Source organism: Ambystoma mexicanum, chromosome 3q (genome assembly GCF_040938575.1).
Source record: "Ambystoma mexicanum isolate Mex_15411 chromosome 3q, UKY_AmexF1_1, whole genome shotgun sequence".
Taxonomy (NCBI): Eukaryota; Metazoa; Chordata; class Amphibia; order Caudata; family Ambystomatidae; genus Ambystoma; species Ambystoma mexicanum.
In genome coordinates, this window is record NC_090926.1 from 778,732,995 (window position 1) to 778,760,815 (window position 27,821).

Consider the following 27,821-nt stretch of genomic DNA (forward strand, 5'->3'; position numbering starts at 1 on the left):
TTCAACCCCAGGAGGAACAGACGGTACCGAGTCTGTGTCTGAGGCGGGAGGTGCGGATGGGACAATGGGAACAGGGAGTGTCTGTTGTGGGCCTGGTCGGCTAATCGGAAGTTTTACGCGCGCGGTCTGTGGCTGTGGGAGGGCTTGAGCTACCGGAGGGGGAGCTTGGGCTACGGACGGGGTCTGGGCAATAGCTACTGACGTGTCTGGTCTTACTTGTGATCTTGGACCTTGTTTTGTATGAGTCAATATATTTTCTATTAATTCATCTGCTATGTGTAATTCCCATTGTGGATATATCTTTTCTATATTCAACTGGTCTCGCCTACCTGCCCTTCTTAGACTCTCAGTCCACTCTTCCTCTTCTTTCTCTTCCGCTACTTCATCTTTCGATTTATGCCTGCGCGCATGCTTAGCTCTGCTTTTAAATTGGAGCATTGCTTCCTTTCTCCAGTCTTTAATAGTCTCAAATGCTGCAGGACGCGCTTTCTTTCTTATCAACATCCTTTCCAGGTTGTCTATCCTCTCTATCTCAAAACTACCATTAATCGGCCACTGATGGTCTTGTTGCTTTCTGGTTTGCCTATGCCAAGTCTCACAGAATATTATCGCACCCACTCCATACTTCACATACATCTCATACGCTGGCGTTCCCCCAGGTGGTACAATTTGGCCATCTTCCAAAGATTGTCTACCACAGCGGAAAAACCCTGCTAAGGTGGACAATACCCCAGCCATGTTTAAACCTTCCCCCTGGTTAATCAACCTTACCTAGGGCGTTTGGTTTTCCAAAGTCAACTCTCAACCAATATCAGGATTACTTTGAATCGGGGAATGACTCACCTGATAAATCAAGTCGTCTGTATACTGACGCATCAAATGACGTCGTGTCTGAGTTTCTTGGCTTCCGCCTCGTTTCGGGACCCTCGCCTCCTTGTTCTCTAGCCAGACACGTTGATCAGGGATCAGATGTGTGCAGATCTGCAAAGGAGATCTCTCATCACTTTTACAGGGCGCCCCGAACACCTCTTGATCCCGGCTCGATCGTCCCGTCGTCGCCGTTCTCCGCCTTACTCAATTACAACGTTATGCGATGGAACAAGTGGGGGAGGGCCCCTATTCGCGCGCCATCTTGAAAGGGGCCGTAGGGGACCCTGACGTCTATGGAAACAAGGCGGGTCACCACACACGATAGATACGCCAGACACAAGGTTGTATTCCCAAAGCTAGGGTTTATTGCAAAGCAAAAGTCTCAGTTGGCCAACTCGGTCTCACGCCCCGCGACGTGTATCTCTAGACCTCGAGGGACGCAAGAGCGAGTTGGCCAACTCAGTCTCACGCCTCGCGACGTGTATCTCTAGACCTCGAGGGACGCAAGGGAGTGAATTACGTACATCAGTTACATATATACAAAATGCATATCAAACAATCAGCTATGACATGTTTAACACCCCCCTTTTATTGGGTTTCTTTGAACTTGGTGTGATGATGGACATCTCCGACAACTATGACACCTTCAAACATCTATTCTAGTAACAATGTGCAATTTGTGAGTGCAAAGGCATCTTTCAGTTGTTGAATAGAACACAGTGCTTCTGTTCTTGGAAGCGAGCTTCATACAGGGGGGAAGAGTTGCATTCCGGACCTAGCTATCTATTAGGTGCTATTCGTGTCCTTGGAGCCGACACGCTCTAGCATGCTCAGCAAAGAGGGGGGCTGTAAGAAGAGCATAATTCAAGCCTTTAGCTGTATTATTCTAAAATATTCTACCATATAACGAGACTGGCTGGCAGCTGCGAAATGATTAAATGCCATGCAGCTCTGCTTCAAGGCTACATCGGGAGGGAGCCGAGCATTCTTCCTGGTGCTGCCTACGCTTGTGTTTCAACAAACTCTTGTTATCCTCTCGGCCCTGCGGCCTTGTCCTTTTTACATACAGACAACAATGTTTTACCGTCGAGCAGTGTAAGCGGAAAATATACTGCGAAGCAATAGGAACAGAAAGCAATGAGCAATGGTTAAAAAACAAAATGGCGATTCTTGTTACATCAAAATGGCCGTTCATTGGCAAACTCGAAAACCTATATTCTGTCATATCCTGCATGAGACGGTTGGCCCACGGCCACCAAAATACGTTTGCGGTCACAAAGTAGAGTAGCTATTTTTCTAGACTGACAATTGTTGCACCTGGACCTATTTTCCTGGTCTTCCAGCTTCGCGCTGAGGCGCTAGACCGCCCTGATGTCTCCATCCAATTTGCTCGTCGTCGATTCCTGATTGTCCTCAAGCGAGCTTATGCGTTGCTCGTTGTCCGTCGTTCTCTACGCCTGAGCCTTGAGGCTCGACTGGACATCCTGGAGATCCTTTTTTATATCTTGGACTGTAGTATTGGTCTCTTGTGTGCGCTGGCCGATGATCTTAATTTCTGCTAAAATAGCCTGGAGTTGTCGGGATATCCATTGTTGCCTTGCGGTGCGGCGTGCGGGAAGTCTTGCTTTTAGTGCCAGTAGATGGAACAGGGGCCCCTTTCTCGTGGTCGCCCCTCTGCCCGGGCCTAGACTGTGTCGTGCCCTAAGAGTCAATGGGGCCTGGGGACCCAGGGATTATGGCATTGGTCAGGCACCATGTCGCAGAGAAGGGGGGGCCCCCAGTGTGCCCTAGGTGTATCAGTGCTGCAGGGTCCCTCACCTTCAAGCTAATTTCTGTCAGCACCAAGTGGTTGATTAGAGCCGGATCCTGGAGTCTGGTTCCCGTCTTCGGATGCCGCCCAGAGGCCACACCAGGCTTGCTTGCTGTAGGCAGGTCTTCTCTTCCCCTGCTGGAGCAGCACAGGGTCGAAATATCCAGCACCCTCAAGCCCCTCAAGGACGTCTTCCAAGTGGCTAGTAGATGTTGGGCAGACGGGGAGGCTGCGGAGTTGGTGCCAAAGCTTCCGTCCAAGGCGGAGACCGTTGGTCTGGGACACACACCCGCTCGGGACACCCAGTCCCTGAGTGAGCAGCGGTGCTCCCCACGTTCCAGGTTGGCGGGTGTGTTGTTGGTGTCTCCTTCTGCATCGGGTCAGGTGCAGGTCTGAATAGGTATATCGCGTGGGAAGAGGCCCCTCAAGCCCATGGCACTCTCCACCCGCAGACAGGAGCCAGACCGCACCAACCCGCTCTCCAGAGCCGGTCCTCGCCCCCAGATGTCACAGAGGGACAAGTGGCCGTGTGCCACGTCCCCAGCGTAGGCAGGTCTTTCCCTGCTGGGCCAGTGCGGGGTGGACTGTCCAGCGCCACTTGTCTCTCCGAGGCCTCAGGGAGCCATGCGGAGACCACTCTGGTGGGGAGGATTCAGGATTTGAAGCAGGCCTGTTCGGCGTGGGGGCTGCAGGGCCAGCACTCCTGCCGACGTGGGTCTCCCGGCAGCGGATGTACCGCTGCTCTGGCGGTGTGCTTTTGTTACTTCTGTGTCGGGTCCCACGTAGGGTCGGATGCCCCGTCCGCCCAGGGCCTCACTGTGCTATTCCCCGTCTGCTCTGCGTGCCTGGGCGGGGATGTTCCCCTGCAGTTCTCGAGGCTGCGCATACTGCAGCCAGATGCCCACTTAATCCGCACCCTCGGCTGGCATCGCGGCGTCTGTGTAGGCGGCTGCAATGTCTAGGATTTGTGTCGAGGGATCTCATGTCCTAGTAGCGTCATGTTCCGCATCTTTCTGAGGGTTGGAAAGGGAGATTATTGCAATCCGATGGAGCTTCAGCGACCTGCAGCCATCTTCACTTGGGCTCTCGATCGCCCCGTTTTTCCACAGGTAAATTACTAAGTCACAGTAACCGGGGATTCCCAGCCTGACGACAGGGAATATTCACAGCATGTGAATCCATGAAAAATACCAACGCTGGAGAAATGGAGTTACAGGTTTGAAACTACTCCCTTATCAGTTACATTGGTTTCTATGCCACTTATATCCAACATCTCTGATCAGATTAGACCACCACATACTGGTGGCCATAAGCCTTTGCCAAACAACTGGGGTAATGTGCCGAAACAAGGACAATTAATGTTGACAGTGTCTAACACAAAGTTGGAGGCCATAACAATGCTTTTATCTGGTTCAGAGAAAGGGTAGAGCCAGGGTTGTTGTGGGCAGCCCAAGACCATAAGAATCGCAGTAGTGTTTGTATTTCTGAGTGGGACCCACAGACTGATTAGCTTCCTGGTGTGGGCTATTATTCATGCTACTCACCCTCAAGTGTCCCCCTGGTCTGTTGTAGTGTTTCCTTAGTGTCATTACTGCATTTCTCATAGACTTGTAAGAAGACCTTTGCCATGTATATTTCTTATTTTAGATATATCTTATCATGTGTGTGATATGATATGAAATGGCATTTGTAACGCGCCTATACACAAGTATAGGCTGTACTATATTGTGTAATCATGGGAGGTAGAGAAGGAGATCTGCAAGAAGTGTTAAGGAGATGTGACTAGGAAAGTATTTTTTCAATCTCAAAATTATGATTTGAACCAGCTCAGAACAAATATATGAATCACTGGATGTCAAGCAATCAGCCGATATTGAGTAATTGGTTCCTGAATGCCCAGGTTTTTGAGCTGTTATAGGGCCTTCTTGCCATGGTGGGAGCTAAATCTGGGCCTCATTCCGAGTTTGGAGGTAATCATGGCGCTATTAGCACCATGACTACCTCCAATACCGGTACTGAGTCCGCCCTCATTCAATAGGGATTTACCGGTCTATTCCGACCTTTGCGGGACCGGTAAGTCCCTATTGAAAAAGGCATTCCCCATTCCCATTTCAGCCCCCATAGGGGGAAGGGGGAAGGTGCTAATAACGGTACAGCAAATTCAGTACCGTTATTATCTCTGAAGTCCCTTAACGGGCCCCGTCCATAACGCCTGGTAAAACCAGGCGTTAAGGACGGGACCCGCTAAGGGACCTTGGAATAGGGTGCAAAGGGATTACCAGCACCGATGTCCTTAACTGTGCCCGGTATCCATTTGCGCCCTACTCGGAATGAGGCCCTATGTTTTTTGGGAACTGACATTGTGGATTTTTACTTCTTAATCCTGCTTAGCAGCCTTTGTGTTATTGTCCAGCTTGTCTGTTCCTCTCATTCTCTGTTTTGAGTTTTGCTTTGTGATTGGCTCAAGGTTAGCTGTATATCAAATGCTTTAAATACATCAATGATATATTAGTACACAAAATATATTTTTCTTACTGTAGATAAAATAATGGCAATGCAGGTTTATAGCTAAATAAACTTTATAAAATAGTAGGTTAAGTGTCTTTGGTGCATATCCCTAACGGTAAGGGCACTTACTGTGCAGAGAAAATGGCTATGCAGGTTTACTGGTACATACCTTAGTATAATAGTTATTTCAGTGTTTTTTGGTACATGGCCCTAACGGTTAGGCTACCAGGAGACATCTGGGTCCAGTTGCCAGGTGGAGCAGTTGACGACTCACATTTAAATAAAATCCTAAATATATGAAACCTAAACAGATATTCATTCATCATGTGAAAACATACCCCCATATTTACATTCTGACATTGGTTGCGAGCTCCTTCATATGAACTTCCTGGGACTATTATTTGCTGACTACATCAAACTATCATAATACACCAATACAAAATATACAATCAGGAGGAATAGAAGATTCCAGAGGCGCTATCCTACAGTGGGACTCATGAAGAGGACTACAGTAAGGGTAAAAAGTTGTGGCAATTGAATTACTGACACTTTTAATGTTCTGCACAAAATCCTTGCAGTTATTCTTCCGGCACTGATTCCTCTGGGGGAATTGCCACCAGAAAGCCACAGTATTTCCAGTTGAGGGCTTAGTGCCGGAGGGATATATGCCAAAAATAGAAATGTAAATTACATAAAAGTACACATATTGCCAAAACACTGCCTAGAAAGTCACACAGTCACCTATACCTAACAGGTGGAGGTAACTCCAGGTGAAGAAAATGAACCCAAAAGTACACGCAATAGCCTCCAACTGGGTTTGGAAGAGAGACACCTTCCCAAACACACTTCAAGCAGCATGCAGCCCATAGCAGCCCATAGCAGTTGCAGCAGACATCGACTTACAGGGCCTCCTACTCTGCATTGATTTACAGAGAATAGCGCAGCAGCAGCAACCCACCAGAGCAAAGGCAGAGAAGACGTTTGGTGACCAGGCCACACATGCCTCAAATAAGACCATCTTCCTGGGAACTGACCAATGCCAAGTTGATGATACTCTATGGTTTAAACCAGCAGACTATAGCAGGCCTAACCCAGCTGGACATTGAGGGTGACTTACTGCACGCGGTGCAAGAGAGCGCACCAACCTTAGAAGCACTCGTACAGCAGTTGTTGAATGGAATTAGTGCATCTTCAGCCATACCAAACCTCAGAATGGGAGGGACCCTGAACGTCTTGTATTCAAATCCGCTGACTTAAGACTGTGGTGCCAATGGTTTGGATTCCATCATTATACACTTAAGAAATCTGTTTGAGAACTGCGCCCACCCCTTCCCCCCCCCCCACAGACACACTGAAAATCCAGGCTCTTCCCACAGCGTAGATCACAAAGGTGCACATGGATTCTGTATTGGTGAGACCGGTTTATAAAGAAGATTACAAAGAGCGGTAAGCAGTCAGGCAGTGCCTTGCAAACGTTTCTTTTATGACAACTGTATAGTTCCCTGGCTTGAACAGAATGACACATGTCTTGTGTGTTACGAAAGCTTAACTGGACAGAACACAGCCACAGAGAGTTTAGCATATTTGGGGGTTTTGTAACTTAACTTATTAAAGTCACTCTGAGGGTGGGCATTGCAGAAAAAGGAACCCCTTAGAATCAGAGGAATGGTTGGAGGGACTGCCCAGTTATTAGCACTGATTTGAATCCCGCAGTGACATTGGTGTGTGGAACTTTCTTGGGCGCTTGTGGCGACTGCTTTAGTTCCAGCTGTTCTGCAGGAGCTGTTCCACAGCTAGAAATACCTCAGCTCCTTTGCAGTGAACTCCACATCAACGCTCTCCAGTTGCACATCTGGTGAGTGCCAGCACTGGGACCACAACTGGACAGGACCTGCTGCAATAGACCAGAAAGCAGTGAATCTACAAACAGCCATACCATTGCTGCCCAAGCTGCCACCTGTCCTGCACTTTTATGCCACCGGCACATAGCACACTGTTGAATAGCATGTCATAGCCAATACTTTCAAAAGTGCTGGGACAAGTGCTTGGCACACTGTTGAAACATGGCCACAAGTACAACTTCCTGCCCACCACCCCTGCAGAAGTGTATGTCACAAAGGCAAGATTCCCAAACGTAAAAGCAGCTTTGGACTGCAGAATTATGCCATTGTTGACACCCCAGGCATCGAAGCTTGTATTCTGTGACAGGAAATAGTACCATTCACTGAATCCACAAATGACATGCAACGCTGACCTCACTGTGAGACACTACTGTGGTTCTACTCATGATGCCAAGGTACTTCGAAATAGCACCCTGCATGCGTACATGGACACCCACAGAGGAAAGCACATTTGAATCATTGATATGTAGCTAAAAAGTCACAAGTGGAAGTGAATGGCAGTTGGAGGGAAGCTATGCTAAAGATACATCATACATGTATATTTAGAACCTTCCAGGAGCATGATCCACATCCCCTCGATAACACCCAATGTCATGTTTCGCCAAATGAAAGCACTGGAGCTGAAAGGGCCACACGTCCCACATTGGATATCATCATATTATAATATTCAATTGCCGGAATTAATGAAAAATAGCCATACTTTTTATTAATTTGCTTTGTTTGTGCTGCTAAAGCTATCGATTTCTGTTTTTGTGTATTTAAAAATCTCTAAAACACTCTTGGATTCAAATAAGTAAAAAAAAAAATTAAAATGTTTAACTATTCTTAGCACATTGTTATTCAAATACCAATTCAAATGACCATAAGTTATTTGCCTACTTTGAACGAGAAGATCTTTGTTCTACTACTGTTAATACACAGATTGTTTGTTATTGTATACCCTTTGCTGTCTGCCAGTTGGCGCTGTAGTCTTATCGGCGTGTGATCTTTCAGGGCCAGATCGTCCGCATGTAGGAGGTAGTTCACAGGGATTTTGCCAATATCCGGAGGAAAACGGTGGGTATCTTTTTAAAAGCAGCAGCAATGTCTGATAAAAATATATTGAATAAAAGAGGTGCTAAAGGCAGCCTTGGTTTAAGCCACGTTCACTTTTAAATAGTGCAGAGTGCAGGCAGGCTGCCCTTCCTGTTCAACCTGACTTGGGCATGTGTATTCCTATGTAGAGCCTTGCAAATCGCTAAAAGATATGTTGGCCAGCCCCACGAGTCCAAATTGGCCCATACCTTATTTCTAGATACACTATCGAAATCCATGGAGAAATCAATAAACGCAACATAAAATGGTTTTGATCCCTCCATGGCCTCCTTTTGTCCCTTTGTCAGAAGTTCCCACCCCGTAACCGTAACCAGTCTAGAAGACATCTAAATCTCTGGGCAGTACCAGGCGTGCAAACATATTTGATGGAATATCTAATAATGATATTGGCCTATAATTAGCCAGCTCAGTCTGCAACCCTTTTTTATGTATAGGTACTACAATCAAGCATAGCCACGAGTCAGGAAATTCTTTTGAGGCAATTACTTTTACAAAAATACCATGGAAGATGTAAGCCCACGGGTTATTTTTATTTTAAGCACTGATGTAGCCAAACCGTCTGGGCCCTTGAGTTTTTAATTTTAGTAATCATTACTACAAGGTCCTCCACGTCCCATTTCAAGGACCCGGGCGATTCATCACACCCTCCCGTTGGAATTATATGCTTGCCCGCATATGTATATATAGTGCAAAAATGGGATATTCATTTTCTCTCAGCAATAGGATTAATCTGTGCACTCGTCTGTGTCCCTCATTAGATTTTATTGTCGTCCAAAAGTCTCTGGTATTCTTTAGCATCATTATCTTAAGAATCTTTTGGGCATCTACTAAAAGATGTTGGTGTTTATAGTGGCGTAGCCAGTTCCTGTAGGCACTTTTCAGGCAATTGTTTTGCGTTATGACATCAGGGGATACATTTGTTAATGCTAGTCTAAGTTCCCTTTTTTTAAGTTTGACCACAGGATCATATTGGTGTTTATGTATGTTAGGCAGAATCCTGTGCAGTTCCCTTGGGGACTACTGCAAGAAGTTAGCAGTCTGTACCCCCCAGATTTACCTGGTAGCTGTGGCTGAGCAGCCAGACTTCTCTCAAGAAGAGTTGAGCAGTATATAGAATATACACAATAGGGCTAAAAACACAGTAGAGCAAGCAAACACTGATCAGAGCTTGGTATCAAAAGTATATAATTATTTATTTAACACACACTTTAAAAAATACACTAGCACTATACATCAAAGCAAGTTCATAAACAATCGGAAAAGTATACACATCTCCCTTAAGAAACACCACTATTTGTAAAAACTGATGCGAGCGTGTAACTTAGATGGCACTCCAATAATTAAGTTAAAGGGAGAGAAAAAGGCAGGTCATGAAAATAAAACGGTTCCCAACACTTTTATAAGACCAAAACAAGTTAGTGAAGGCAGAGTCTACTGTAGAGCCAAAGTTCATAGGCCAGGTCCACTTTAAATGGAGCAAGGTGAAATGTGCCCAAGATCACACAGTTTAGAAATGCATTCAAGTCTTTGTAAAAATGTTAAAAAGAGGTTGGGTTGATTCAGAAGGTGAAGTTAGAAGGTCTGGGGGCCAACCCAGTTGGAAAGCCAAGGATTTAAGGGTCACCTTTAGCAAACCGTAGAAAGGGAGGACAGGTGGAACACAGTACCTCTAAAGTTGAGGAAGCTCCAGCGGCGGCAGTTGTTCCTGGCAGCGGGTGCAGTTCGTGGTTTCGACCAGGGGAAGAGACGATCTCTTCGAGGAGGAAACTTGGAGTCGTTGCACTGCCCAGGGAAGAGACCAGCCACGGAGTTCATCGGTTAAAAGGTGCGTTCCTGTTATTCGCGGTCACAGTGGAGAAGCTTGGCTATCCTGCCGCCGGGGTGCTTGGCACGGGCGATTCGACCAAGAGACATCCTGGAAGGTGAAATGGCGAACTGGTTGATCCCACCAGCTCAGAGGAAGACGACTCTTTCAGCAGTAGATCTTCTCTTGTTGTCGGGAGAAAGTGGTGAGGTCATTGCAGCAGGGCTCCACCGGTGGTGTCGTCGTTGCAAATAGCTCAGCTTCTCCCCTCTTTGGATTTCTTAGGTCCTGTGGCGACTTCTGACATTCCAGTCCCAAAAGCCCTGCTTTTATGCAGAAAAACCCCCATTCAACAGCCTAGCTGTCACTCATACATGCTAAGTGGTGAGCCGGGCGGCTCACAACTGGCCAATCAGAACAGAGTGCGACTTGGGTTGCTAAGGCAATGCAGTCCAGGGTGCCAATTCCCCCACCCACACATCCTGTGGAACCCAGACAGAGTAGCACCAGTTGGAGGGCTTCTGTGGAGAAGCCCGCCAAAAAGTGGAACAAAGGGCCCGACCTTGGTTGGAGTTACAGAGACGGACACGAACGCCATTTTAGGAAAGAGTTCTGGCGAAAAGACCCAACCGGTGATTTTATATTAAATAAATAAACCGGCGGTATCTTAAACAATGCACCAAATAGTGGTGCGTTTAAAATCAATGGGAAAATCCCATAGGAAATATTCTGGTGGAATATTTTGCGTGTTAACCACTGCCACCAGCCAGAAACTCGACAAGGGGGGACTGGACAGTGCCCCCTTGTAAACAGACCCAGGGGCAATCTAATTAACCCCTTCCAGTACTTCCACAATATGATGGTTTGTACTGGTTCTGTTCACAATTTTGGACTAGTAAAGTCAGTGGTGACTTTACATGCCCTGGAAGGCAGTAGTCAGTCCCAGGGTATGGAGTCTATGTTTGGGGGTCACTATGACACCCCTGTGTTACTGCACTCAGGGTGCTGTGTAACACATACACTAAAACAGATGATACCCTATGGAGTAAAAGACCCTATAGCCCATAAGCACACAATAAGTCAAAGATATACCTCAAATCATGGCTAAGAGTGGGAGAAAAAGAGTCTCACTCTTAGCAGGAGAAAAAAACAAACCCCAAAAATCCAGCAAAGCTGCTGGGGGACTCACTAGGTTTGGGAAATTAGCCTTATAAGAGAATTCTCCCTAACAATGTATCATCTTGTATCGTTTAATTTTGGCATTTGTTGGTAAACTTCATCAAGCAACATTTGATAGGGTCTATACTGTAATCTGTTCAATAGTGCCCTATCCCGGTACAATGTTGACAGTGTGTTGTTAAACAGCGGAGTATTCTGCTCATTCCATCTGACTGTTACCACCTAGGTTTACCTCTAGGTCATTACGATATACTTTAGACTTGGGATCTCGCATTTCATATTGCACTTCTCCCGTAGTGGGAAGTGATCACTCTCCTTTGTTGGTTCTATAATCATCTCTACAATGTCCAGATAAAATTCACCAGAAAAAAACAGTAATCTTGGACATTTACTTGAGCTCCTTTGGCTCGTGTGGTGTGAGTTTTCATCACCCTTTACATTACCATTTACATGCACATTCAACATGTTTCCATGAATAACAACCAATCGCCCCCTCTTTTACCCACAATCTTCTCCGTGGCTGAAACACTTTTACCATTTGGCCAGTCGGTACATCGTGCATTCAGGCCGCCGCATAGGATCTTCGTGTTTGAGTGCCCTTTAAGATACCAAGTAAATAGAATATCCTGGGCGAAGACTAAAGCCTCAACCTTCAGCGAATTACTTATCTCCACTATAGAACCTAATGCTGGATGCCCTGCTTCTCCTTTATACACTGGGAACAGAAACAAAGTGTACCCATTAACTGTTGGCATAGTTTGGAGCCATGTCTCTTGCAAACAAAACACATCGCCATTTAATACATTCAAACTTCCATCCTGAAATAGGTGTGTTGAACCCCTACAATTCCAAGATATTAATTTAACTTCTCTAACCAGTTGTGCGTCGGCCTGCGCATTAGGTTGAGGCATTCCTCGTATCCAGCGGAGATGCCAACCACCCCCGGCTTTCGTTCTTGTCCGTTCTTGCCCCCAATATCCATTGAATTTATCTGCCTTTTCCTATTCTCACCTCTTAAACAGTAAATCTGAAGGGGCGGTGCGGAGATAGGACAGGGGTTTGGATTGGATTGAGGAGGCAGCACCCTTTGTAGTGTGGTGTCCTGTTGTTTCAGTGTAAATCTAGAAATATCAAAGACCCATGATCTAATACAATTTGCCTCAGCCAACACCATCTGGCTTGAGTGCAAATGAAGCACAACCTTATCCAGGGAGTAATCGTTACAAAACTCTACCCAGTCAATATCACGAGATACCAACTGGACAAGAGCAGGTACTCTATTTAGGAGGTGTAACACATTAGAACTGTTCAGAACTATTAGGTCTTAGTCGAGTGGTAGTTTCTGTAAGATAAGCTTGTTACTCATCGGGGGCATATATTGTACCCCACTAGACGCCCCCCTAGATGTCGACCCACCCCTTGGGCCTAAAGCACCTCTCCTTTCTTCAAGAGTCATAAAATTGATTCCTGAGTTTGCTATCCTCACTATTCATAGGTGGTGCATGTCTTCCCTCCCCCGTAGTAGTGATGGGAATATTAACACATAGTTCTTTTTCCCGCTTACTTACCTGGGGAATTCTGTCACACTCAGACTGTACAGCCTCCTCTGTTTCCCCTGCTTGTTGGCCTTCTACCTCCGTATCGCGCCGATATGGGCTCAGCCAGATACCTTCTGTTTGTTGGTACTTTTCTTAACTGGAGTCCACCTCTGCCCACCTATTAATTCCTGGTGGGGCTTGTTACATGTACATTATTTACCTCTTTATTTCCCCCACCAGTTGGCCATCCCCTATTGACTTCTCTGCTGAAGGTAGTGTCAAAATACACAGAAACATCCTACAGCTTCTTGTTTTTACTTTGGTGGAACATTTCAAAACCTGAATTACCTTTTCTGCTATTGATAAAACACACTGGTTGTAATTCCCCTCCATTAACTCTTCCGCTACTTGTATAGTGTTCGGAAGGGACAGGGGCAGTATGCCCTTGTGTACCTCCTCCTCAGTGCATCCATCAACAGTCTGTGAAACAACATTAGACGACTACCACAAGTGGCCCCATTTCCTTATATCTCTCAATGATTACAATAGTAGGCAGATATTCTGATTGCGTGGCAACTTCCTTACCTACACCTTCATTTTCTTTTCCTTAGACCCAGGATAAAACCTTCCATAAATGATACTTTTCCTATTAATCCTGAGATCACATCACTCTGGTCGAGCAACACACACCCCACTTTATCATACAAGTTAATCAGTGCCGAGATGGCCATTTCAAATGATATACTCCTATTTCCCACATAAGTCATCAATTCCCCCGCACGAGATTACATATTTTTGAGAATATTTATTCCACTCATCTGTATTGATTGCTACATCCACCTTTATTTCCATATAAAAGGCAGTTTGTGGTTCCACCTCCATCGACAACCTTGTTTTCTTTGGTTTTACTTGCTTACACCCAAAGTTAAACTGAGAAGGGTTATACACACACCCTTCCCTGCACATGCACTTGATCTCTCTTCTGCCTTTGACACGGTCAACCATGCCATCCTGCTCAACCTGCTCCGTGATTACCTGGGTATCACTGATCAGGCTCTGGCCGACCCTCCCAGGTCCCACTTGGGTCCTTGCTCTCCTCTACCTCTCTCTCCACCTGTGGTGTTCCCCAGGGGTCTAACCTTTCTCCCTGGTTGTTCAACCAATACCTGGCACCCCTCGCCCACAGCATTTCCGCTCGCTTCTCCAACTTCAAGTGCTGTGCAGATGACACTCAGCTCGCCTTCAGGCTCCCCTCTGCTACCTCTTCTTCTCTCATCCCGGATTGTCTGACTGCAATCCAGGAGTCGTGCGCCGCCAATGATCTCTGCCTGAATGCAAGCAAGACGGAGATCCTCCTCATCGGCACACCCGTACCCCTCTATCCTGCCACTCTATGGCTGGCCTCCCTTGGTCCTGCTCCTGCTCCCACCTTTGAGGTTAAGAAAGTTGGGGTTATTGTTGACTCCTCACTCTCCTTTCCTCATATTTCTGATGTCTCTAAGAAGTCAAACTACCAACTGCACTTCCTCAGAGGTATTCTTCCTTTCCTCTCCTTCCCCCAGAAGCTCACTGCATCTAGAGCTCTGGTTCCCTCTAGTGTAACAGCCTCCTTTTAAATCTGCCTGCCTCTACTCTCCGTCCTCTGCTACTCATCCAGAACAAGACTGCAAGACTTGTGCTTGGCCTCAAGCCCAGGGATTGTATCCCTCCAGCACTGACCTCTCTCAATTTGCTCCCAGTGGCTGCAAGGATCAAGTTCAAGACCCTTCGCATTGTCTGCAAGGCCTTCTGGGGCCTGGGACCGAAATATCTCCAGGTTTCCCTTCTGAAGTATCTTCCTACTCTAGCACTTCGCTCATCCACCTCCAACTCCTTGAGGGTCAGTCGCTTTTCCAAGCAACAAGTTGGGGGCAGATCTTTCTCGTCAGCTGGCGTCTCTCTCTGCAACAGCCTCTCTGAAACTTGAGCAGAACCATCTCCGGTTCTGGAAGCAGCTCAAGACCTTTCTCTTTGCTTCTGCCTTCTCTCTTCCGCTACCTTGCCGATCTCCTGTCTGATACTGCACTGGTTACCTGCCTACCGATCTGAACCAATATAAGTTACTCACTTATTTGGGTAGGATGTCTCGGGCGTTATTTTTTACAGTGTAGGTCAGGTTGTTTGTCTTTGCCATCTCTGTTTGGGATTTCTCGTCCTTGGCGCCTGTATACATCCAGGCCCTTTGGTTGCGCCAGAAACAAAAGATTTAAAGTAAAGTAAGTTGCTTACCGTATGTATTCACAGTACGAGTTATTTTACAGAGAACAAGCTTGTTCCAGACAAATCGAGGTTGCAATGTATTTCATCCCCACCCCACTCCACCCAGCCCCGCTATCACTGACTCCACTCAGCCCCACTCTCTCACCGCACCCCAACTCTCTGTGGCTGAGCCTGCCCAGCGCTCTCTCTGCCCCCATCTGCCCGCCCATCCAGACCAGTGCTCTCACTGCCCCCGCCCGGACCTGCACTCTCTCTGCCACGGCCTGCCTGTCCAGACCTGTGCTCTCACTGCCCCCGCCCCGACCTGCACTCTCTCTGCCCCTGCCTGCCCCGACATGCACACTCTCTGGCCCCGCCCACCCCGACCTGCGCGCTCTCTCTCTCAGCCCCCACCTGTTCTGACCTGCGCTCTCTGCCACTGCCTGCCCCAACCTGCGCGCTCTCTGCCCTCACCCGCCCCGACCTGCACTCTCTCTGTCCCACCTGCCCCGACCTGCAATCTCTGCCCCGACCTGCACGCTCTCGCTCTGTCCCCGCCCTAGCCAACCTGTGCTCTCTCTGTACCCGCCCACCCTCCCCGACCAGCGCTCTCTCTGTACCCGCCCACCCTCCCCGACCAGCGCTCTCTCTGCACCCGCCCACCCTCCCCGACCAGCGCTCTCTCTGCACCCGCCCGCCCTCCCCGACCAGCGCTCTCACTGCACCCGCCCGCCCTCCCCGACCAGCGCTCTCTCTGCCCAGCCTGCCCTCCCCGACCTGCGCTCTTTCGGCCCCCGCTGCCCCGACCTGCGCTCTCTCTCCCCGCCCCCGACCTGCGCTCTCTCTCTGCCCCCACTGCCTGCCCTGACCTATCTGCCCCTGCTGGCCCCGACCTGCGCTCTCTCTGCCCCTGCCCGCCCGCCCTGACCTGCGCTCTCTCTGACCCGCCTGCCGTGTCCACTCTGATCCCTACCCTCCCAGCGCTCTCTGCCCCCCCACCCGCTCGCCCCGACCTGCGCTCTCTGCCCCCACCCGCTCACCCCGACCTGCGCTCTCTGCCCCAACCCGCTCGCCCCGATTTGCCCTCTCTCTGCCCCCACCCGCTCTCCCCGACCTGTGCTCTCTCTGCCCCGCTCTCTCTGCCCCTGCCCGCCCACCCTGCTCTCTGCTCGCCCCACTCTCTCTGCCCCCCCACCCGCTCTCAAAGCCTCCGCCCACACTGCTCGCTGCTCCTGTCTGCCCTCTCTGCCCCCACACTGCCCCCACCCTCTCTGTGCCCCCACGCACCCCACTATCTGCCCCAGCCTGCCCTGCACTCTCTCTGACCCCCTCTGTATCCCGCAGCCTTCATCTCACACTCTCGTACTTTCTCTGTTCCCCTTCCCATTCTACAGCACACTTGCACCCCTTACCTTATCCTCCTTTCAACTTTGCACTCTCCTTGCACCCCGACGCCTCAAAATGCAAAGAACAGCAGTAAATGCCAAAACTATTGGCATTACCAGTGCTTGTTTTTATTGCAATGGAAATATGTGGGTCCACTGTCCATAACCAAAAGAAATGATACTTTATCTAGATCATGTATGGCAGAAAACACACATTCAAGAAGAGATGCTTACCCACTGCACATTGGGATTTGCATGATGATTTATTTTAATAGTGAAGTCAGTAAGTAATTAGTCTATGAGCTGTGATTAAATGTTTTACAATGTTGCAGTTTTATCAATGTTAAGTATGAAGAATTGCCATATGAATGAAATGTTTTAACAACAGACACCATCATGTTAATAAGGTTGAATAGCCTTTTTTTTCCAATATTGTAATATTTTTTTACCATAATCGAAAACTTTTAAAGGATTTTGTACTCTATGTTCAATTGTCTTACTGGGATGATACATTGAAATACGTGTCAATTTTAAATGGACCATACTTGTTAGCAACGTTTAATATTGTTTCTGTGTGCTGTTTACAAATATTCTAATAACATTTTTTCAAGATAAAGGCACTGTTTTTTACATCAAACTTTAAAAAAATGTCAAGTGTGATCCAGGAATCCGTCAACCATGCATGAATTATTCAAATGGTTATAAGGAAGATAAATGCATGCAATGGTCAACGATGATCCTAAGATATATGTTCTGCTATGGGCCTCACTCTTGTCGCCTTTCTACAGTCCATGAAGGTTAAGTTGCAGCCCCCCTCAGGAACAGAATTGTTTGCCTTCAATCCTATTCAGCCCCCCGCAGCCATCACACAAGTCATGTTGCTGGCAAACCCTCTGAAGGTGAGTAGTGTTCTGCAAAGAACCTCGCAACTTGTGCCTTGTGCCAATCTAGCAATCCCCACTCTGTTCTGTAGGGAGTGCCCAGCGTTCAATTCTCTTTCTTCAGCTGCTGCAGCCCAGACGGGGATCCCTGGTTCCCAGCCTGCACTGCCCTTGCGTTTTGCTGCTGGCCCAGAGTCTGCTATTCCATCTGTGGTTAACAGATAAGTGCTTAGCATTTAGTGCCCAATCGATAGTGTCACCTGAGATCAACGGTTATTTCCTGGTCTTTGATGCAGTATTTGCTCAACAACTGTTGCCCAGCCTGTGATGCCATATGTATTCAGTATCTCATGTTCTTTGTATTCGTAAGCGGTTTCCCAATTGAATAACCAGCATGCAGTGCCCTCTTTGTTATGCTGCTGCTGATACCCACTTTACTTATGTTTGTCTCTACAATGGTCTCTATGTGCACCGGGTGTTGCCCGCTATATGATACTCTTTGTTAAGAAGCCATTGGCCGATGTCCCATTTAAAAAGACCAGCAAGCAGATATGCTGTGGCTTGGGTTTCCAAAAAAGACTGCACTCCATCCATGGATTATTTATATAATGTTATAGTCTGCTTTGGTAGGTAATGTGCCCATGGACAAAGTCTCATTGATGTTCCAAAATAAACAAACACTAGATATAATATATCAAGATAGTTTCGCTCTTCAAATCTTATTTATTATACCTGTAACAGCACTTGAATTGAACGATGAAATGTGTCCCAGCAGTACCGGTGTTGCAGTAGATTAGCACAGCATGATGAAACCTGAGAGAACTGATGGATGTGACGAGTGTCTAGGGCTTTTACTTCTTTTGTCTTTTTCCCCTGCAGGAGAAACTGAGGCTGAGGTACAAACTGGCCTTCCTTCTCGGAGACCAACCCAACAGTGAGGTGGGGGAAGTGGATCAGTTTCCAGATGTGGAAACGTGGGGAAAGCTCTGACCCAACGCAACTCTCTTTAGACTGTCCCACATCGAGGACATTGATGGACACAAATGCCTGTGCTGTGCCTAGCAGCTGTGTGACAAACTGGTGGATGGAAAGAACTCATGCTGTACCTACTGGCAATTTGTAGCTTTGTTTACATGTCCCAACTACTTTGCTTGTAGCTGTAGCAAATAATCATTTGCTTGGGTTGGCATTTGTACTGAGCACATTGAAAACAATTAAGCACTTTACGTCGCTCTGTTGACCCCCACAAGGACAGCTGTTGTGTCCTAGTTGTTCGTGTTCATTTCTCTACCTGTCCATAGAGCAATTCATTAGTAGTAAACAAAAAGAAGTGTATGCAGTGGTAATGGTTTGTGCAGCCTACTTCCGCTTTCTATCTATGAAAAAAAGGGATTTCACCAGTACAGAAGGAAGGTACAGTCTTGCCTGGCATCTGAAAGGTAGGTTATGTTGATGAAAATGGAGGATTGTTGATCGAGCTGCTGTTGTGAACATCTTTACATACCAACATTTGCAACTTGATCAAATGAAAGTAGCAATAGGAAAGGTTGCTGCCCATCATCGTTTCTGCTTCTATGGATGCTGATTAGTAGGATTCTCGGTGTTGTCTTAAGACAGGAGTAGCAGAGCGTGCTGCATATTCAGTGTGGTAGGAGTGACTCTAGTTTTTTATGGACATAGTGATGGGGGAGTGGATTGGTTTGGTCAAATGTGAAGCAATGCTCAGATCAAAATGCGGTATTAGGGTGAGGTTGAACTGCTGTCTTTCACATGCTTCACTCATCTACTGCTTTTAGAACCACCCAACAGCAATCAGCGTATATTAATGGGTGTGTACTTCAATATCTGTGCTTTACAAAAATGCCATTTTCATAATTAGTATCATCCAAAATATCAATGTGGTGGGAAAACGGGCTGTGTTCATTAAAATGGTCCCTTGGTCCAGTTGTAGGATGCTTAGTGTGTGGGACATTTTCTGTATTCATAAAGAATGTCCATTTGTTTGGCCAATTCAGTAAAAGACTGTTCAGTATTTGAGTGTTTAGTCCTATAAACGTATTCTCAAATCCTAGTTGTCCTAATTCTCAGACTATCCACAGGCTATGAACAAGAGTTGTTGAAGTTCTTCTAATCACATCAGGGTTTGCACTAAGACTTTGTAAAATCTCTTATGCCACAGAAAGGTTCTTACCTCAGTTTGCAAAAGCTATGTATTGCTTTCTCTAAATGCAAGACTGAAATTCTGCAAAACTGTCACAGGCATATTTTCACTGCTAAGGGCAATGCATATAAATGAAAATCTTCCACACCCGTTCATTCACGGCTTGTTCTGTACATGGCAAGATTTCTGTTTACTACAGAAAAAGTTCTGCAAAGTTTGCTTTGAGAAATCACAAGGCTAGCCTTTAAATATGGACAGTTTTTGTTATTTTAATAAAAATTGACAGAGTCAAGAAACTGCAATGCACGTCTTGAGCAAGTGATTCTACGTTCAATGATGCTGTTAGTGAGGGGTAAAGTATGAGACAATTGAAGTAGTTATTAGGTACACTAGATCGTTAAGTGGGAATCCATATCTCAGTTCTTCATAGTGCCAGTTTTGTAAATCAGTAAAAACCTTCTTATCCAACGGTGTTGGGTAATAAATAGTGCTAGATTACATAATATCCCAGATAATATTCCTGGAAATATTTCAAATGACAGAGCTAGGAAAAAGAGCAAAATGTCTGTGAGAGTGAAGGTTAATGAGCATTCCGAATAATGGAATCCCATATGATAAAGCTTGTGCTCTGCATATATGCATGTAAGTGACTTTTCCTTTGCTTCATAAAGCACTCGTTTTAACAATTTTAAGATTTCAATATGTAACTGTCACAAAAAGTCAACACTTCTAAAGGTTTACAAGCCCAATTAAAAACGACATTTGTATAGAAGCCACAATTTGTTTGCGAAATCATTAATACCACATGTATTTGCAGATTTACTTTATCAGAAGCATAGTGTCATGTATGACAACCACTTATTTTTTTGTCTTTTAAATATTAACTGTATACTATCCAAACCAAAGTGTATGTAAAGACCATTAGCACCCTGGGTTGGGGCGCTGGACAATCAGGAGGCTTGGAACGTGGGCTGTACTGTAAGGTTGAAGCCCGCGTTCCGAGCAGCCAGCACCCATTCTTCCCTGCTCCCCTTTGACAATTTAGCACCCGTGTTGTTTGTTTCCTACATGGGTGGTAATGGTGTCGTTTTCTCAACGTACCTTTATCTCGCGGCCCGGCGCCGCAAAGCGCTGCTTGTCAGGGAAGTCCACTTTCAGACGCCAGAGTCATAAACACTGACAACGGACTCAATGAAACGTTAATGCAGGCTATTCTTCCTTAATTATTTGTATCAAATATTGTTGTCTCACAAATCGTGACATCTATTGCCTACTGCCCAAAAGGTCATCATAAAATAAATAGGTATGAATCAGAAATTAAGGGTATTCCGTGATATCAGTATTACTGTATTGCCCTTGCTGTAAAATAAAAATGACACACGTGCTCAATGTGAAAAACATATGCAGCCCCATATACTCATTGTGGCCTTTTGGAAACATCCTAGTACATAGCTGATTAATTATACAATTACATTACTTCTCGCACAATTTACTTTTCTCTCACGCGTATATGGTTTCGTCCTCAACGGATCCACGTGTTTTTGCCACCAACTATTAACACGTTTGTCTTTCAAACGTGGTGTTTTTGCAGCCGCTGTTTTTGTCATTTTTTTGTATTTAAATGGCGGTGGGGGTTCCTCACCAACCCCCACCTAACCCAACCCCCACAACCTCACCATGCCACACATCACCCCCAATCGCTTACCCCAAACACACAACACATATGTATTTTTTTTTTAACAGAGGCAGCGAAAACGCACATTTAAAAGGCAAATGTGTAAATAGTTAACGGCAAAAACACAGCATACGTCCTTAACACATCACACACCTTTCAGTTTAAAAAGTAAATAGGCTTTCCAGGACACACGACAGGTTAAGAAAACTGGTGTTTTGGTTCTGCTCAACCTGTTTTGTTTAGTCAAACATTACTGTCGTTTTTATATATATATGTATATACACAACATCATAGGGCCAGGTTATTAATGTTTACAGCTTGTCAAATTATACATTTGTTCATTCTATAAGTGTGTTTTCATCACTGGTGTAAAATTCTTGACACTTATTTTGGCGATAATCGAAAAGCGTCACCTGAGAAATCTAGGTTTTGGAGGTATCCAGGATATAGGCCATGCCATGTTTTAATGGCAAGTGGCTCTTTGAGAATTGTCAGCATCCTGTATTTAATTTGTGGATAGTCATTGAGGTACTTACTCCCTAGGAATGCAGCAGTATTTCATTACAATAGTTAATTTCAAAACAACAGACTGAACCAATTGGTTGTTATCTGATGTAGTCCTGGCAGATGATATCATCGGCCTTTATTGTTGCAATGGCAGCTAAAATGCCCCTTTGAACACCAGACCACCTCTCCAAATCATTTCAAGAGGCGGCATTCTGCAAGTAAACGCCATTCCTCTTCTTCTGAGTATCTTCTATTTCAGTTTGGGGTGGCGGATGCCAGTGCCACACAGCAAATTATTGCATGGAAGATCCTATAATGTTTAATCATTCGACGTTTGTTCTAAATAAATCCTTGGCTGTCCTACATTGCAGACAATCAATGGCTTTTTGATGTCTCTGAATCCTAAGACATGGTTGGCTAATACCTCATGATTGATCCTCCATGCTGTGGGTTGCTTCTATCATTCCACTAACAAAAACAAGAATTGGATTGGGCAAGCCTGGTTGCATGCAATGTCCCATATGCCTGCAAATAATGGCCAATCAAGTTTTAGCATAAACCTGAAAACTCACCAACCCAACCATTATTTAAACATTTTTCTAAAGGTATCACAAAAAGAGCAGTTTCAGTACATGAACAACTTGGGCATTCTAATAATTGCAAGGGATACTCTCAGTACAACCACTGCATTTCTAGTGCACGAGTACATGCTAGTGACACGAGTATTTAGAAAGAGGTTCTGTGAAAGCATACCACTCCTGGAACAATTGAACTATTAACTCTTTGGTGCATCAGGTTTGTAAGGATTTTGCCATATACATAGAGGCTGTGAGGGAGATCAAAATAGGGGGCACAAGATCCTCAATACCCCTCTTCTCCCTAAACAGAGTCTGGAGTAAAGCAGCTAGTAACGCTTCACTCAGGAACATGGACTATTGTCGGTTGTGTTTGCAGCGACGTTTCCTGACAATCTCCTACACACAAGGTGCTAAAGGGGTCTGATGCCTTGTTTCCTCCTGACTGAGAATACTCTGTAAAGGCATTCTTCAGCCATACCAGAAGCAGTTTGGATTTTTAATTAATAAAAGCCCTTACTCCTTTTCCATGATCATTTATGTTAGTAACCAGTTTGCATTGGCTTAAATCATCTTGAGAGTGAAAGCAACAAGTACACATGTAGGATTGAGTGGTGTATGAAAGTTCTGGGTAATGTTGTAGATGAAAAATTGAGTGGTGTATGAAAGTTCTGGCTAATGTTGTAGATGAAAAATAGATCTAGGAAACGGGCCATGCCCAATTGGTGCCGCATGACTGCACAGTCATGGCACACATTCACATAAGCTGCAGCCTTTTTGACACTCTTCTTTGTAGTCGCACCCGCTTATTCCTCAAGCATTCCTGAATTTAAAATCCCATAATGGAAGATTTGTGTTGCCTGTGCACATGTTAAAGAAATTCATGCAATGAAATGGTGAACAGTATTAACCATGCATCTTATAATAGGACCTTTGGCACCACACGAAGCAGACTGTTGTCCTTCCCACTTTTGGACCATATAGCACATACTTTTCTTGTATATGTTGACAAAAAAAATAATACAATTCCGGTCAAGTGTTGATAGGAAGGCTGCGTGTATTTCAAGGTGGGAAATCAGTTGGGGCCATTGATCGGTCATATGATGTTTGTGCTGTACAGGCCCCTGGTGATTAAGCACTGCTGTGTCCGATGCCTTGAGCCAGTGGCTTGTACTGTGATGGACCTGAAGCATTCCATGCCTGTTGTGCAGTGGAACACAGAGCAAGCAGCTTAGCCCTTGCTTTGTGAGAATCAGAAACGAGTCATTCTGGTATTTATGAATGTTACAAGCTCCCAATTTTCGGCTGTTGCTTTGTGACAAGCAGCAGTATTGTAAATATATGTCAATGTGTTTGTTGCTGCACGTTAAATAAAATGTTTTCCTTATGCTCTGTTTTGTGCTTCATGTGAAAGGGTAGAGAGTAAAGTGATACACTAATAATTGGGCCAATAGAGTAAAACAGTCTGAGAAAAACTGTGTACTTTGCAACTCAGTAATAAAAGGTAGGTGTGTTCTTGGGAATATTTTGCAATGAGATCGACCTAGTGTTGGGGCTTGATAACAATGATAGACCAGTGACAGAGCCTTGCTTCCTACTGCATAGCATTCACGAACTCCCTGCCTTCCATAGAACATCCAGTAACAGCAATTCCAGGGCCTCATTTCCAGTGACTGGCGGTAACGGTGTTGCTTCCTGCCTTTTTAGTTAGCCTGACTATGGATCAGTAAAGCCCTAAACTGTGCATGGCGGCTTCCCCTCCGGCAGCAATACCTTCATTCCCCAATAAGGTCCAATGGAACTCCATAATTGGGTAATAACAGACATTCATAAATAGTTGGAGATGTCACGGTTACCACTAGTTATCAGTACTAAGCCAAACACGACGTCTCTTATTACTAATTTCTAATGACATTCTGTGATAGCAGAGCATGCCATCTCAAATACCCATGCGTTCCATTACAGGTCTTTAAAAAGCAAAGACTTTCCTTTCTAGTGAGTGAGCCCTTTCTTTCACAGAAAAGCATTTAGTGGCAGAAAGTCCTGGTTCCCACAACAGAATATTAAACAACAGCACCCGGCCTCTCAGTAGAATTACTCATGCATACCTTCCTTCCAGAGTTATACATTTTTAAAAAGCAATAGTGACAGTTTGGGTGCAACAATCTTTAAATATTCACCAGGGAACATTGAGGTGACTCCTTGGCTGTTCCACAGGTGCCACTTTAGAGTATGTGATGGCGCAGGTATATTTTAGATTCGCGTGCTATCCATTTGGCACCATCTAGTGGTGGGTCCAGAGTGTGTCACTGTTCATTTCAAGGTTTATCCTTGACATTAGTATAGGCGGGATTACATTTTCTATTACCAACACTTTTTTCTGCAAACCCCTGTTACAACATCTCAGAACTTTGAAGATGAAGTGAAGGATTTACTGTAGTTGTAACTCGAGGTAAAACCGCAATTTCTCGTGCAAAAATTGGCAGTATTTCTGCTCAAAGTAAATTCAAAGAAGTCCCCATTTAGTCCTACGGACTCCAAAAACTGTGGTTAAAACCGAATTCGTAATATGGCAGTGTTTCTGCTGGTCCTGGCGGCAGTAGCAGTAAACACATTTTGGCAGAAATTATTCTGAAACATTTCAGGATTACCACTAACCATGTAATGAGGCCCATTGAAAGGAAACGGGTTTAGGGCACATTAACGAGACTACAGATTATTTTAGGCTACGACCGGGGAGGTTTTATATAATGGCTGTAATGATTTTTACAAATTGAATTTCTCTTCTCCCTTCAGTGTCGTTGGCTGATGACAAATCTCCTTTTAAGCTTTGTCTTGGTTTTAAACACAGTTTTCCGTGGAGGGTCATGGAAGAGAGAAGGGGAATTCTAAAAAAGGGATGCATTGGTGTATTCTATGGTTCCTGGGACCTCCTACGCAGTTACTCAAAATCACCACTCATCGCGTCATGCGAGTAGAGTAAAAACACTGAAATAAAATACAGATGAGATACAATAACACCCCAAGGCAGTAAATAAAGTAAGCAGAGAAAAACGAGGCAATCTCTGCAGCAAAGCATTGTGGTGTCAAAATAAAAACCTGTGAATTTGGTACCAAAACATCCTTCACCACTGTTAGCCCTGAAAGATAGGACCTCTGCAACAGTGAAAGGGATCAACAAAGGACTTGAAACGCAAACAATGTGACACTGTAAGATTTATTATGCAAAACACAACTGAGAAGGTACAAAAGTGATAACTCTTCTTAAAGTTGATGAGGGCCAGAGAAATAAGTGCAGGGAATGTTCAATATGGCACTCGGCTAGTCTCCGATATGATCTTGATATTAGGCAACGTATTAGGAGTGTTAATAGCAAATGTCAGTCATTCAGTTTTGAGGTCAGGACTCCACAACTGAAAGCTCCTCCGTGTGATGAATGGTGCAGATGTTTATCACGTGGCCATTAATTTCTTCACCATCAGTCAAAGGTGGATTTTGAGGCCGTCAAGGGCCCAATCTTGCTCGACTTGGCTATGTAGTCCACATCTAGCTTCAACTTTAGTGAACATATGGTCCTTGATACCCTAGGGTAGCCCACGCATCAGGAGTCTGTGGCTTCAGACAGCTGGGAAAGTATTTTGGTACGTTGGTCGGCTTGCCAATACCACCAGATTTTGTCAGGGTGCTACTGACTATCTTCACTCTTGGTTATTGCTCAGGGGTTTTTAAGGCTTGGTCTCCACCAGCTCTCGGGCCCTAGGTGAACAAACTCTGCAACAGTCGCTGCCCAGTTACCTTGGCCTTTCTTAATTGGCTTCACCTGTCATCTTCTATTTCCCCCTTTTTTGTATTCATGTCTTCCTCTCTCCTGTAGATACCTTTCCATTTGTCGTTGTAATCTTCCATTTCCCATCTTCGGGTGTTCTCCTTCTTGCTGGCTTGCAATCTCCCTGCTCCCACAGCAATCTCAATCTCTTACCTACTTCCACCTCTCTTCTTCCTCTTGTCCTCGTCATCCCTTCCCCTTGCTAATTCCCTCTTTCGCCATCCGATTCCAAACTCACCCACTCTGCCCCGCCACTGCCAGCTATTGGGTCCTTAATTGAGGAGGCAGGAGAGGGTAATTGTACATGCCACCTGTTTGGCTGGGGCCTGTTATGATAATATAAATAGCCAAATAAGGTCTAAAAAGAGGCCAAACATAATTTCTGAAGCAAAAATAGATTGTACTCAACACACGTGTTCTCCTTCTCTAACTCAAAAATAGAAAGCTTAAGGGGTAGGCTAATCTCTTCTATGGGTTAGGATGATTTTAAAAGAAAGTTCTCAAGGTTAAGGATTGTCCCTTCACTCACAGTCTCAAAATATTCTCACGGGATGTCTTCCTTTTTGGCTTGAGCGGTCAGTGGTATATGCCTACCTCCAAGCCATCTTGTAGAACTTGTAGACAGTGTTGAGTAACTGCCAAGAATTGTGGGTAGTAAGTGAACTTCTCGGTTGTATACTAATTGACCTTTTCAGTTTTCACAATTGACCTCGGGAGAATTGACCTAATTTAGAAGTCAAATAGGACATATATGTGGGGGGAAACACCCCACAACCGCCTCACCCAATCCAAAAAACCCTACCCAATCCCCTTATATTATTTATAATCCAAAACCAACCCAATACTTATATAAAATAACTAAAATAATATAAAGGTCAATTGTGCAGAAGGTCAATTAGGACCACTATAATTAGGTAAATTGTGCAAAAAGTCAATTGTAAAAGGTCAATATGGGTAATACCAACTTCTCTGCAAGTCTGACATCAGAGCCAACTGGGTTGGGCTTTTCCAGTTTCTATGGGCAGACTTGAGTATATATTGGTCTCACTCTTCACGACCTCTCTACTCCTTCATTGGCCCTGCTCCTCTAACGCCATGCTCGTTCCTCCCCCACAACTACGGGATTAGCCCTGTCAGCTCAGAGCCTGGCCCCTAACCCCTGCATTGGGCCAAGCATGCCCTCTCTTTCGTTCCTGATTGTACACACTACGGCCCCACTAGCCAACTCATGTTCTTTTACCACGTCCACAAAGTCCCTCTCCAACTCCTTCTGATGTTCCGCTACTGCCTCCACAAAGTCTCTCTTCATCTCCTTCTACCGTATCTCCCACTCTACGCTCAAGCCTATTCCAATGCCTGACAGAAAGAATGGGCTTATACATCCCTGTGAATTCCCTGCGAGTGGCTTGCAGCTGTGGATGTTGCGATTGGTTAGCGTTAATTAGTTTACCTGTGTTGTTTATAGTGGTTTGAGGCTTTACCAAGCCTTTAAGGGGCTTTCCGGCCTTCTTGGATTTAACTTATCATGTTGGAATGCAATACGTTCTCTGTGTTAATAAGACCGTTTGGGTGAGCCGATTGCAAGTATTTTTATTTCGAGTGGATTGTATCCTCCGACGTATTACACATCTCTGACAGTAATGACCACAGCTGTGCTGCTTCGGAATTTTTTTTCGGCATAGGCGTCCTGCATTGATGATGTCGATACGCTGTCCCTCCGTTGAGGGTCGACGTCACTGGATGTTATATCTAGGACGCACGGCGCCCATTGCCTCAGTTCCATTTGTTCCGCGAACGTGTTCGCTTCGGAATCTCGGCACGCTCGATTCTTCTACTTTGCGAAAATGTCTTCATCTTCTTCTACCCCG

At 45.4% G+C, this 27,821-nt stretch overlaps 1 protein-coding gene across 3 annotated transcripts in view; it reads left to right on the plus strand.

Annotated features, from left to right (window-relative positions):
• GGA3 (golgi associated, gamma adaptin ear containing, ARF binding protein 3) overlaps positions 1-23,514 on the plus strand; it is a 1,381,263-nt gene extending 1,357,749 nt beyond the window's left edge. For all 3 annotated transcript variants that reach the window (XM_069654818.1, XM_069654819.1, XM_069654820.1), the window contains 2 exons: positions 17,117-17,227; positions 18,089-23,514. In XM_069654818.1, coding sequence (XP_069510919.1) covers positions 17,117-17,227; positions 18,089-18,199 — 222 coding nt within the window. In that variant the 3' untranslated portion in view covers positions 18,200-23,514. The remainder of the gene's footprint in view (positions 1-17,116; positions 17,228-18,088) is intronic.
• Positions 23,515-27,821: the final 4,307 nt, after the last annotated feature.